We start from the raw sequence: 12,677 nt of genomic DNA, 5'->3' as shown, positions 1-12,677 counted from the left end.
CAGTGGGATTGCTGGATCATATGGCAGTTCTATTTCCAGTTTTTTAAGGAATCTCCACACTGTTCTCCACAGTGGCTCTACTAGTTTGCATTCCCACCAACAGTGTAAGAGGGTTCCCTTTTCTCCACACCCTCTCCAGCATTTATTGCTTGTAGACTTTTGGATCACAGCCATTCTGACTGGCGTGAAATGGTACCTCGTGATCTTTTTCTTATTTCTTAAAGTAGAAGTTGAGATCGTTGATTTTTGAGACCTTAAGTGTCTTACTTAGTTTCCAGATATTAAGGAATTTTTTTTCAGAGATCTTTCTGTTGCTGATCTGTAATCATTCCAGTGTTATCAGGAAACATACTTTGTGTGACTTAAATTTTTTAAAGTTTTTTTAGTGGAAAATATAGTCTATCTTGGTCAATGTTCTGTGTACATTTGGAAAGAATATGTATTCTGTGATGTACTGGATTGTCCTATCAATGTCAATTAGATCAAATTGATTAATAGTGTTGTTCAGCTGTTCTGAAACATTACTGATTTTCTGTCTATTCTTTATACCAATTGTTAAGAGATGGATATTGTCCATAATTTCCTATTTGTGTATTTCATACTTCAGTTCTACCAGTTTTTGTATCACATAGTTTGTTGCTGTGTTATTAGTGCATAAACATTTAGAATTGTTATGTCTCCTTGATGTATTGACCCTTTTATCATTATGAAGTGCCCCTTTATCCTGGTAGTTTTGTTTGCTCTGAAATCTGTTTGTCTGGTATTAAAATAGTCTGCTTTTCCCTTGATTATTGGTATCATGATGTCTTTTTCCACCCTTTTACTTTACTTTTTTGTGTTTATTTAAGTGGGCCTCCTTGTAGATAGAATATAATTGGGTTTTTCTCTTTATTCAGCATGACACTCTTTTAGAGGCATGGTTGCACCATGTATATTTAACATGTGACATGGGAGATCTTAGTTCCCTAACTTTCCCCCCCCAGCAGAAATGCAGAGTCTTAATCACTGGACCACCAAGAAAGTTCTATTGACACTATTTCTGCTATTTGTTTTCTAATTGCCTAATTTGTCTGTTACTGGTATACCTTTTCTCTCTCTCTTTTTGTTGAATAATTGAGCATTTAAGTTATATTTTATCTTCTTTACTGACATGTTGCAGTTGTAACATCTTATCCCTCAGTATCCATGGGGTATCCATTCCAGGAGCCTCCATGTGTACCAAGATATATGAATGCTCAAGCCTTTTGCATCAAGTGGTATGATATAATGAATACAGTTGGCTGTCCATGTCCTCGGGCTTCCCTGTGACTCAGCTGGTAAAGAGGTCGCCTGCAGTGTGGGAGACCTGGGTTCGATCCCTGGGTTGGGAAGATCCCCTGGAGAAGGGAAAAGCTATCCACTCCAGTATTCTGGCCTGGAGAATTCCATGGACTGTATAGTCCATGGGGTCACAGACTCGGACATAGCTGAGCGACTTTGACTAACATCCATGTCTTTGGGGCTGAGTATATATTTTTTGGAAAAAAAAAAAATCCACATATAAGTGGACCCACACAGTTCAAACCTATGTTTGAGAGTCAGCTGTACTTTCTTTTGCTTTGTTTAGTGATTCAGTTCAGTCTCTCAGGTGTGCCCGACTCTGTGACCCCATGGACTACAGCATGCCAGGCTTCCCTGTCCATCACCAACTCCAGGAACCTAATCAAACTCATGTGCATCGAATCAGTGATGCCATCCATCCATCTCATCCTCTGTCGTCTGCTTCTCCTCCTGCCTTCAGTCTTTCCCAGTATCAGGGTCTTTTCCAGTGAGTCAGTTCTTCGCATCAGGTGGCCAAAGTATTGGAGTTTCAGCTTCAGCATCTGTCCTTCCAATGATTATTCAGAACTGATTTTCTTCAGGATTGACTGGTTTGATCTCTTTGTAGTCCAAGGGACTCTCAAGAATCTTCTCCAACGCCTCAGTTCAAAAGCATCAATTCTTCGGTGCTCTAAAGGATGAGATGGCTGGCTGGCATCACCGACTCGATGGACATGAGTTTGCGTAAACTCCGGGAGTTGGTCATGGACAGGGAGGCCTAGTGTGCTTGCGATTCACGGGGTCGCAAAGATTCGGACATGACTGAGCGACTGAACTGAACTGAACTAGCTTTCTGTATAGTCCAGTTCTCACATCCATACATGACTACTGCAAAATCATAGCTTTGACTAGATGGAAAGTAATTACTTTATGGTTTATAGTATAAATCTCTACAGTGTGTATTCAGATCTAACATCACGTTCTGTATGGTATAAGAAAGTTACACCAGTGTTCTTCTGTTTCTCTTTTTCCAGGATTTGAGTTATCATTGTCTTAAAATTTTACTTTTACATAATGCTATAAACTCACAATTGGAGAAGGAGATGGCAACCACTCCAGTGTTCCTGCCTGGAGAATCCCAGGGACGGGGGAGCCTGGTGGGCTGCCATCTATGGGGTCGCACAGAGTCGGACACGACTGAAGCAACTTAGCAGCAGCAGCGTAAACTCACAATACATTACTGTTTTTGGCTTAACCAGTCAATTATCTCTAAAAGATATTTTAAAAATAAAGGAAACAGGGTTTTGTCATTTCTGATGTTCTCTATTCCTTTGTGTAAATTAAGATTTCCATCTAATATCGTTTTCTTCTGCCTGAGGATTTACTTTGACATTTCTTATAGTGAAAGTCTGCCAGCAATGAATTCTTTCAGTTGTTATATGTCTGATGACGTCTTTATTTCCTTGTTTTGAAACTGAGTATAGAAATTTAGGTTGACAGTGTCTTCCTTTCAATATTTTAAAAATGTGCCGTTGTCATCCAGTTTGTACTGCTTCCTGGGAGAAAATCAGTTGTCATTCTTACCTTTCCTCTGTAAATTGCATGATCTGTTTTCTCTGATTATTTTTAATATTTTCTCTTCATCCCTGGTTTTAAACAATTACGATATCCCTTAGTGTAGTTTTCTCTTTACGTTTTGTTCTTTGTTTGCATCATGGTCTGTGAGTTTGTTGTGCTCCTAGAAAAATTTTAACTGCTTAGTTCTTCAAGGGACCTCAGTTTCACATAGACCAACTGAAGTTGTCCCACAGCTCACTTAAGCTTTTTTGGTTTTGGAAGGTTTTTATCCTCCAGTTTTGTTTTGTTTCATTTCTGTTTTTCATTTTTTAAAGTCTGTTGCTGTGTCTTCAGGTTCACTTCTGCAGTGTTGAATCTGTTGTTAATTCCACTCAAAGTGTTTTTCATCTTACATTTTATAGTTTTCATCTCTGGAAGTTTTGCTGCTTCTTGAGCATATGAATTATATTTTTGACTGTTTTAGTCTTTGTCCACACATTCTATCATATGTCATTTCTAAGTCTCTTCTATTGATTTTTCTATCTAGAGTTGTATTTCCTGCTTTTTTTGCATATCTAGTTTTTTTTTTTTTAGTGTATGTTAGACATTATGAATTTTACCTTTTTGGGTGTTGAATTATCTAGAATTCCTTTAAATATTCTTGAGCTTTTTCAAGGACACAGTTAAATTACTTGAAAACAAGTTTATTTTTTTCAAGGCTTACTTTTAAGCTTTGCTAGGTAAGACCAGAGAAGACTCAATTTTGAGGCTACTTGCCCCCCAGTACTGATATAATACTCTTTTCTATTTTATCCAGCGCTATCTGTATTAAAAGGTTTTCCATTTGGCTGAAGAGGAACACAAACTGTCTTGGCCCTGTTTAAACAGTGATTGTTTCACTTGGACTTTTCATCTGGTTCTTTCCCTAGCTTGAGGTTGTTTCCTCCCCTAACTTGGCTGAAGAATCGAGAACAGCCTGTCCGGCATCCTCTCTCTGCATCTGCTCACAAATTCTAGCCTTGAATTCACACCCTGTTCTCTTCAGTTTAAGAAGACCACCAAGCTTTTTTTGAGTTTCCCTTCCTGCTCTACCTTCTGAAAACTCTGGGCAGTGGCTAGGGCAATCATAAAGCTCACCTCAATTGTTTTTCTTCTCTGAGATTATTGTCCTGAGTTGCCTATTGTCCGGTGTCTGAATTGTTTCATTTATATTGTCCATTTTTCAGTTCTTTAAGGCAGGAAGAGGATAAATCTGTTCCCCCTTATTTAACTAAGGCCAGAAGTGGAAGTTTTATATATGTACCATGTATCTCTTATCTATCATTCTTTTTCATGCTTTTCTTTTTCCTAGCATAGAATGCTTTTCCTTCTTTGATTGATTTTTGACTCAAGTCTTCAGATTTCAACTTGGATGAACTTCATTTGTAAACTTGCCATAGCCTCCATTGATAGATACTCACTTCCTATTCTTTCAGGTTCCCTTAGCTTCTGATGCTTCTGTATGTAGTACTTAATAGTGGATTATTTGATTATTCCTCTCTCCCAATAACGTCACAGGCATCCTGCTAGGTATTTTACTTATTTTATCTTATTTAATTTAATCCTCACATTACCTCATGATGATGTTGCTGTTGTGATCCCCACACCATGCCAGTGCTTGGCTTGAAATAGATATTTTAATAAATCTATGAATGCCTGAAGGTAACTGAAGTATATCCAAAAGAAAGTGATTAGAGTGTTGATGGGGACTCAAAATGATGTCATGTTTGGAATTGTTTAAGGAACTGGAGATGTTTAGCCTAGAGAAAGAAGACTCTGGAACCTGAATACCATCTTCAAACGTTTGGAGGGCTGTCACATTGAAGAGGGATTAGACAAGTTCCCTATGACCCCAGGAGGTAAAATTAGGATTAGTGGTGAAAACTATAGGGAGATATAGTACCTTTGTAAAAGGGAGAATCTTTAATAAATAGGGTTCTCTAAAAGTCAAGTCAATAGCCTTGGAAATTTCTTTCTTTCCTGATACAGTTATTGATGTATGCATGTCCGCTTAATACAGTCAGGTTTAGTATAACAATGGTGGGCTTGAAGTTACACTCTCAGCTCTTTAAATCCCACTTCATAGGATTTAAGTGTCAACTGCAGAGTACCTGACATTAACTAACATGGAGTAGGCACTTACTCAGTATACTTCCCCTTGGTAGCCAAACATTGAAAAGGCAGGTAATTTAGTTACCTGTTGAGAATTTGAGATTTTATGATTCTTTGAACAACCTTAGCTCGTGTATTTTAATTGTTTTCCTTTGTCTGGATGTTCTGGGTCATTTGTAACCATGTTTATGTCTTGGCTATTCATTATTTGCCTAAGTAGTCTTAAAAATAATTGATGAAGACAAGTGTGAAAAACATATTTTTTTAATGCAGTTCTTTGACTGTGAACACAAAAAAAGAATTCATGCCCTCTGCTTAGTAGAGCATAAAAGTGTTGTTCTTGTTGCCAGTTCATTTCTTTCATTAATTTAGCAGATAGGTTTTGTGTGTCTATTATGTGCCAGGCCCTGTTAGTCACTGGGGATACAGTAGCACATAAGGCAGGCTCTGTCTTAAGGAATCTACAATCTCCTAGGAAAAATAGGCAAATAAATAGTGAAAATACACTGTGATAATTGTTATAATAAATTGAATGTGTAGTGTTACGATGCACAGAAAGATGATCCAACACTGTCTTAAGAAACTTAGGGGCATCAGGGAAAGCATCATGGGGAAAGTAACATGCAATTTGAGACCTGAGGACAAGGAGTTATTCAGGCATAAAATATTGGGAAAGAGGAATATTCCAGAAAAGTGTCTTAGCACCCTAAGAGAGTATACCATGTTTGGAGAACTGAAAGCCTTTAGTACACCTGGAACATGGAGTGTGATGGTAGAGTGACAAAAAATGAGACTGGAGAGCTGAGCAGAGACTAGATTATAAACAGCTTTGTGATAAATGGAGTCTCGACTTTATCATAAGGGAAATACAAAACCAACCAGAGTTTTTAAAGCAGGGAAATGATTTGACTGGATTTGTATTCAAAAATTGAAATTCATGCCATCTTTTTTAGTTGGAAGTTGATAGATAATACTTAAAACTGAAAAATCAAGAAATAAAGTACAAATATGTTTATTGAAAAATATAGGGGTAAATATTAGAAGAAATAACTGAAAGAATTGAGGATGGCTGTTCTTAGGGCTTGGGAATTGGGTTATGGAAGAGTTAGGCCAGGAACTGATTTTTTTCCCTCCCTGTAAGACTTGTAGAATGATTTGCCTTTCTTAATCTACATTCGGTGTAGCATAGTGGTTAAGAATATGGATGCTAAGGCCAGACTGCCTGGGCTGAATCTTGCTTCCACTATTTATCAGTTGCTTAATTTCTCTGTGCTTAGGTTTTCCTCTCTAAAAATGGGAATAATAATAGAATTTTTGTAATTTTGTGAGGATTAATGAGTTAATACAAATAAAACTGTGGTGTGTAATAAACGCTGAGTGTTAGCTGTTATTCTCACATGTTAGCATGTTCAGGTACTGATACATAAGGAGAATAGACAAATTTGCAATCATAGTGGGCATTTTTTAAATGTTACTTTTAGTAATCAAGAAAACAGGCAAACAAAGTCTGAACAAATATAGAGTTCATCAACATGATTATTAAGATTACTCTAATGCACATGTAAGGAATGTTATATGTTAACAACTGTAGAGTACACATTCCTTTCAAGAATGGAACATTTGTAAAATTGACCAAAGAAATTCTCAAATATTAAAGTGTAAAATTTTGTAGATTGTGATGTCTGTTCACAGTGTATTTAAGCTAGAAGTCAATACAAAAAATAATTGTAAAATTCCTCATAAAGTTAGAAATTTAAAAATACACTTCAGGTGAATCCATAAGTCGAAAAAAGAATCATAATAAAAATTAAGAATAATCATTTAAAGTACTATGGATCAAAATTTGGTATGCTTTTTAAAATCATTTAAAGTTTTACATGTGTACTTTAGAAAAGAATATCTAAAGCTAAAGGAGTTTTTATTTCGAGAAACTCAAGGAAAAAGAGAAGTAGAATTATTAGTATAGGAAACATTTCAAAAGCCAAGTGCACAGGCAGCAGCCAGGGGCTAGCGCCCAAAGCAGGGTAAAGATCAGGCCTACTGTGTTAACTTTTTTCAGCACATTCAGTTCAGTTCAGTCGCTCAGTTGTGTTGCTCAGTTGTGTCCGACTCTTTGTGACCCCATGGAATGCAGCACTCCAGGCTTCCCTGTCCATCACCAACTTCCGGAGCTTACTCCAACGCATATACGTTGAGTCAGTGATGCTGTCCAACCATCAAATCCTCTGTCCTTCCCTTTGCCTCCTGCCTTCGATCTTTGCCAGAATCAGGGTATTTTCAAATGAGTCAGTTCTTCACAGCAGGTGGCCAGAGTATTGGAGTTTCAGCTTCAGCATCAGTCCTTCCAATGAATATTCAGGACTGATTTCCTTTAGGATGGACTGGTTGGATCTCCTTGCTATCCAAGAGACAAGAGTCTTCTCCAGCACCACAGTTCGAAAGCATCAGTTCTTTGGCACTCAGCTTTCTTTATAGTCCAACTCTGACATCCCTACATGACTACTGGAAAAACCATATCTTTGATTATATGGACCTTTGTTGGCAAAGTAATGTCTCTGCTTTTCAATCTGCTGTCTGTGTTGGTCATAGCTTTCTTCCAAGAAACAAGTGTCTTTTAATTTCATGGCTGCAGTCACCATCTGCAGTGACTTTGCAGCCCAGAAAAGTAGTCTCTCACTGTTTCCCCATCTCTTTGCCATGGAATGATGGGACCAGATGCCATGATTTTAGTTTTCTGAATGTTGAGTTTTAAGCCAACTTTTTCCACTCTCCTCTTTGACTTTCATCAAGAGGCTTTTTAGTTCCTCTTCACTTTCTGCCATAAGGGTGGTGTTATCTGCATATCTGAGGTTATTGATATTTCTCCCAGCAGTCTCGATTCCAGCTTGTGCTTCATCCAGCCCAGCGTTTTTTATGATGTACTCTGCATGTAAATAAAATAAACAGGGTGACAATATACAGCCTTGAAGTACTCCTTTTTTGGTTTGGAACCAGTCTGTTGTTCCGTGTCCAGTTCTAACTGTTGCTTCTTGACTTGCATACCGATTTCTCAGGAGGCAGGTCAGGTGGTCTGGTATTCCCATCTATTGAAGAATTTTTCACAGTTTATTGTGATCTACACAGTCAAAGACTTTGGCATAGTCAGTAAAGCAAACACAGATGTTTTTCTGGTACTCTCTTGCTTTTTCCATGATCCAGTGGATGTTGGCAATTTGATTTCTGGTTCCTCTGCCTTTTCTAATCCAGTTTGAACATCTGGAAGTTCACGGTTCATGTACTGTTGAAGTCTGGATTGGAGAATTTTGAGCATTACTTTGCTAGTGTGTGAGATGAGTGCAATTGTGCAGTAGTTTGAGCATTTTTTGGTATTGCCTTTCTTTGGGATTGGAATGAAAACTGATCTTTTCCAGTCCTGTGGCCACTGCTGAGTTTTCCAAATTTGTTGGCATATTGAGTGCAGCACTTTCACATTGAGTTTCACATTGAATTTTCATATTGAGTTTCAGCACACTAAGGATGTGAAAATTTGGGGACTTTTTTACACTGCCAAGCAGGATGTCAACTGATACATCCACTTTGGAAATTATTCTGGTATTACCTAATAGTTAACTTTGCATTTTCTTTCATCAGTATATGCTATAGAAACTACTACATGTGTACCGTGAGACATATATAAGTGTACTCATAGTCTTCTTATTGGTAACCATCCAAAACTGTGGAATTGCTAAATTATGGTATATCACAATAGAATAATACAAAGAACGCAATATGAAGTGAAAATAAACAGTTGCCTTGATATGAATAACTCTCACAAGTATTCAAAATGACCCAGTTTATATAAAGTTCCAAAACAGACAAACCTTAAATATATTGTTTAGGGGTACAGAAGTAAAGGTTGTAAGACTTTATAGTATACTTTTCCATATATACTATGTAAATGTTCAGTAAGTATTTCATAAATAAATGAATCAGTTTTATCTCTGAAGCAAAAATGGTGACTATCAATTTAAAAAGTCTAATAGAGAACAGACTGTGATTACCATGATGAAGGGATGGATTGGAAGTTTGGGATTAGTAGATGCAAACTATTACATACAGAATGGTTAAACCACAAGTTCATACTGTAGAGCACAGGGAACTATATTCAGTATCCTGTAATAAAGCATAATGGAAAAGAATATATAACTGAATCACTTTGCTGTATAGCAGAAACTAACATTGTAAATTAACTATATTTCAATAAAATAAACTTTTAAAAATAAAAGTCTAGTAGATTTTATCATTCATTGTAGGGAATAAGGATGAAAATAATAATAATAATAGCTTGTGTTTATAAAGTTTCTTTCTACTAGACAGGTGACCCCTTTTCAGGCATTTATATTGAATATCAGTAGCTAAATATAGATATTAAACGAACATATCTTAAACCAGCATGTGTGTGTGTGTGTGGGTGTGAATTCCAAAAGAAATACTTAAAACCCAAGGAGTTCTGGAATTATTTACTTACACTGAACTCATCTTTCAGAATGATTCTGGTAAGAATCCATTGGCATGCTCCTGTCTTCAGAATCTAGTATAACATCGTTTATCAGTGTTCTTTGAAATAAACTCTTACTATTGACTTTATTACTATATCTGACATTTTTTTAATTGCCAACGTGTATTTTTTGAAATTCCCATTTTGACTCTAGGGGCTTCCCAGGTGGCTCATTGGTAAAGAATTTGCTTGCTAATGCCGGCGAGATGGGTTCAGTCCCTGGGTCAGGAAGATCCCCTGGAAAAGGAAATGGCAACTCACTCCAGTATTCTTGCCTAAAAAATACCATGGACAGAGGAGCCTGGAAGGCAACAGTCCAAAGGGTTGCAGAGAGTCAAACACAACTTAGTGACTACATAGCAGCAGCAGTAGCATTCTGATATTAGCCTGTGGCTATTAGGATGGATGACTTAATAAAGTCCTTTAAATAATTTGTCAGCTTTTATATTTAAAATAATGTTTAAAAACTGCTCAACTTTAAGTCATCTAAATTCCAAGGAGGGAAACAATTTTTTGCCTGATAAATCCTTTTCGTGGTGAAAGGCTTCAAGTGAAAGTGACAAACTCAAATGCTTGTAGTGGCCACAGAGGTGATAAATGAGAGAAGAAGGATGGGAACTTTGCCAAGTCCAGAGCACATGGTCCTCCCTCACTGAACAGGCAGCTCCTACTCAACCCCGTAGCCATGAGGGAATATGGGTTATGGTGCCAAATCTAATTTTTCAAAATATGTCATATATTTGGCAGTTAATTGAGGAATTTTAAGTACTGTGCAAGTGATCCAAAAAAAGTCTGTGGGCAGAATCTAGCCACCAGGGTATTAGCTTGCAAATAACTGGAAAAGGATATACAATTTTGGTGAAATAATTTATTTTTGTTGTGTTTTACATGTAGTCGACAGAGGTATGTTCTTGGAGACACAGCAATGCAGAAGATGGCCAAGTCCCATGTTTTCTTAAGTGGTATGGGTGGTCTTGGTTTGGAAATTGGTAAGCAATATTTTTGTTCATAATTTTATATGATGCTTTTGAGCAACATAATTTAAATAATTTAATTCCTTTCCCTTGTATTATTTTCTATAAAAGAAGTTAGATCCAAAATCTTGATCAGATTCAATTTTTATTTATTATTTATTTTTTTGGCAAGACTATTTCACGTTCTTCCATGAGAAACCAGTTATGACTCTCTTGCTTCTCTTTTGGTGTTGTTAATAGCTGTAAATGATCTTTTTCTGTATCCATTAATTATGGTAGAGAGCACACACATATTCATAACAGCATGTCTGGAAGTGTACCCTGAAATTTTAAGAGTGATTATCTCAGTGTGGTTTGATTATGGAAATCAAATTTTATTTTTATTTCTTTTTGTTCATCTCTGTTTTCTAAGAAACTGATATTTTTAAAGTAGTAAAAGAGTTAAAATTAGTCAGAGATATGAACAGACTCCATGAAAACATATCTAATATACAATTCCTAATATTAAGCTATTTTTTTTTTCCCCCTTTATAGCAAAGAATCTTGTTCTTGCAGGGATTAAGGTAAGTGGGTAAATGTCCTTCATAAGAAGAATTACTTTTATGAACTCTTTTTCCCCTCATCGGTAGTGATAATATTATTTATACTTTGGCTTAATTATTGCTTCTTCATTTAGTAGAAAAATTGTCTTAATTCTCTATTTTCCTTTTTTAATAATACTTTTTATTATAGAAAATGTCAAAATTATACTAAAAAAAACCGAATAGTTTTAGCAAACCCCATGTACACATCTCATACGTGCAGCTATCAGCTCATAGAGAAATTTGTTTCACGTATCTCATTCCCCACTGCCCCCTAACTGCCCAGTTATTTGATATAAATTTCAGAAATCCTATTACGTTGTTCTTAAGGTATTTTAGTACATAGCTTTAAAATATAAGGGTGTTTTTTGAAAACAGCTACATTATCACTTTGACACCTAAAAACGTTAACATTTTAAAAATATCATTGTTATCGTCAAACAAAACTTAGCAATTTGAAATACAGCATTTATATCACTTTCTTTGGGTCAGGAATTAGATGTAACTTTGCTAATTCCTCTGGTTGAGCGTCTCTCACAAAGCTCCAGTCAACATATTGGCAGGGCCTGCAGTCATCTTGAGGCTGGGGAAAGGGTCTGCTTCCCAAGCTCACTCATGTAGTTATTGGTAGGATTCAGTGGCAAGGATGTGCCAGTTCACATTCCCACCTCAGTTCCTTGCTGGCTATTGATTGGAGGTCACCCTCAATTCCTTCCCATGTGGCCCTTGCCAGAGGGCAGCTCACAGTATGGCAGCTTGTTTCATCAGAGTAAGCAAGCAAAAGATAAGAAGGGTAATGTGCCAGGTCTTTTGTAACCTAATCTCTGAAGTGACATTCCATCACATATGCCATAGTCATTAAAGTCATTATAGTCACTTAGGAGATGAGATGACACAAAAGCCTGAATATCAAGAGGTATGAATCATTGGGGCTATCATAGAAGACTGCCTACCATAACCATCAAGTATCTAGTTAGAGTTCATATTTTCCTTTCTTTTATTTGATTTGTTCTAATCCGTATCCAGGTAAAGCCCATATACTGAACTTGGTTTCTTTTAATCAGTAGATCTCCCTTCCCTGATTTTGTTTTCTTCCTTGCAGTTTCACATGCCCACCAATAATGCCTGATTCACTTCACTCCCACCAATAGAGCATATTGTTAAACTTTTAGATTTATGCCATGCTGATGAATGAGAAAAGGTATTTCATTCTTGAGCAAAGTTGAACATGCTTAAATATTTTGACGGCCCCTACATATTTCTATTTTGGTATACCCTGTGTCCATATTTGTGGCTTGTAATATAAGTTAAAAATATCTTTTTTCCAGTTAGTATCTTTCTTACTTTAAACATGACCATTTGGAAAAGTTTGTTTATGTGAATTTTAAAAATTTTGTATGTATGTTGATTTATATGACATGCTACTTTCCTAAACTTAAATTCTCTTACTGTTTTTTAAAGTAGCTTTTCTCATAATACAAAGGTGCCATAATAATGTAAGTGCATGGTAATGTGCCTAATGTATTCATTTTTTAAAGTCAACTAGGGTTCAGTACTATCTGTAAAATACATACATAC

At 36.4% G+C, this 12,677-nt stretch overlaps 1 protein-coding gene across 1 annotated transcript in view; it reads left to right on the top strand.

Moving 5' to 3' along the window:
• UBA6 (ubiquitin-like modifier activating enzyme 6) overlaps window positions 1–12,677 on the top strand; it is an 87,047-nt gene that overhangs the window by 14,167 nt on the left and 60,203 nt on the right. Inside the window, exons 3-4 of the mRNA XM_010848903.1 lie at window positions 10,439–10,533; window positions 11,053–11,081. Coding sequence (XP_010847205.1) covers window positions 10,439–10,533; window positions 11,053–11,081 — 124 coding nt within the window. The remainder of the gene's footprint in view (window positions 1–10,438; window positions 10,534–11,052; window positions 11,082–12,677) is intronic.

This window comes from Bison bison, unplaced genomic scaffold (assembly GCF_000754665.1).
Source record: "Bison bison bison isolate TAMUID 2011002044 unplaced genomic scaffold, Bison_UMD1.0 scf7180017864279, whole genome shotgun sequence".
NCBI classification, from domain to species: domain Eukaryota; kingdom Metazoa; phylum Chordata; class Mammalia; order Artiodactyla; family Bovidae; genus Bison; species Bison bison.
Note: the sequence above shows the minus strand (reverse complement) of the source record. Positions and strands in the feature narration are given on the sequence as shown.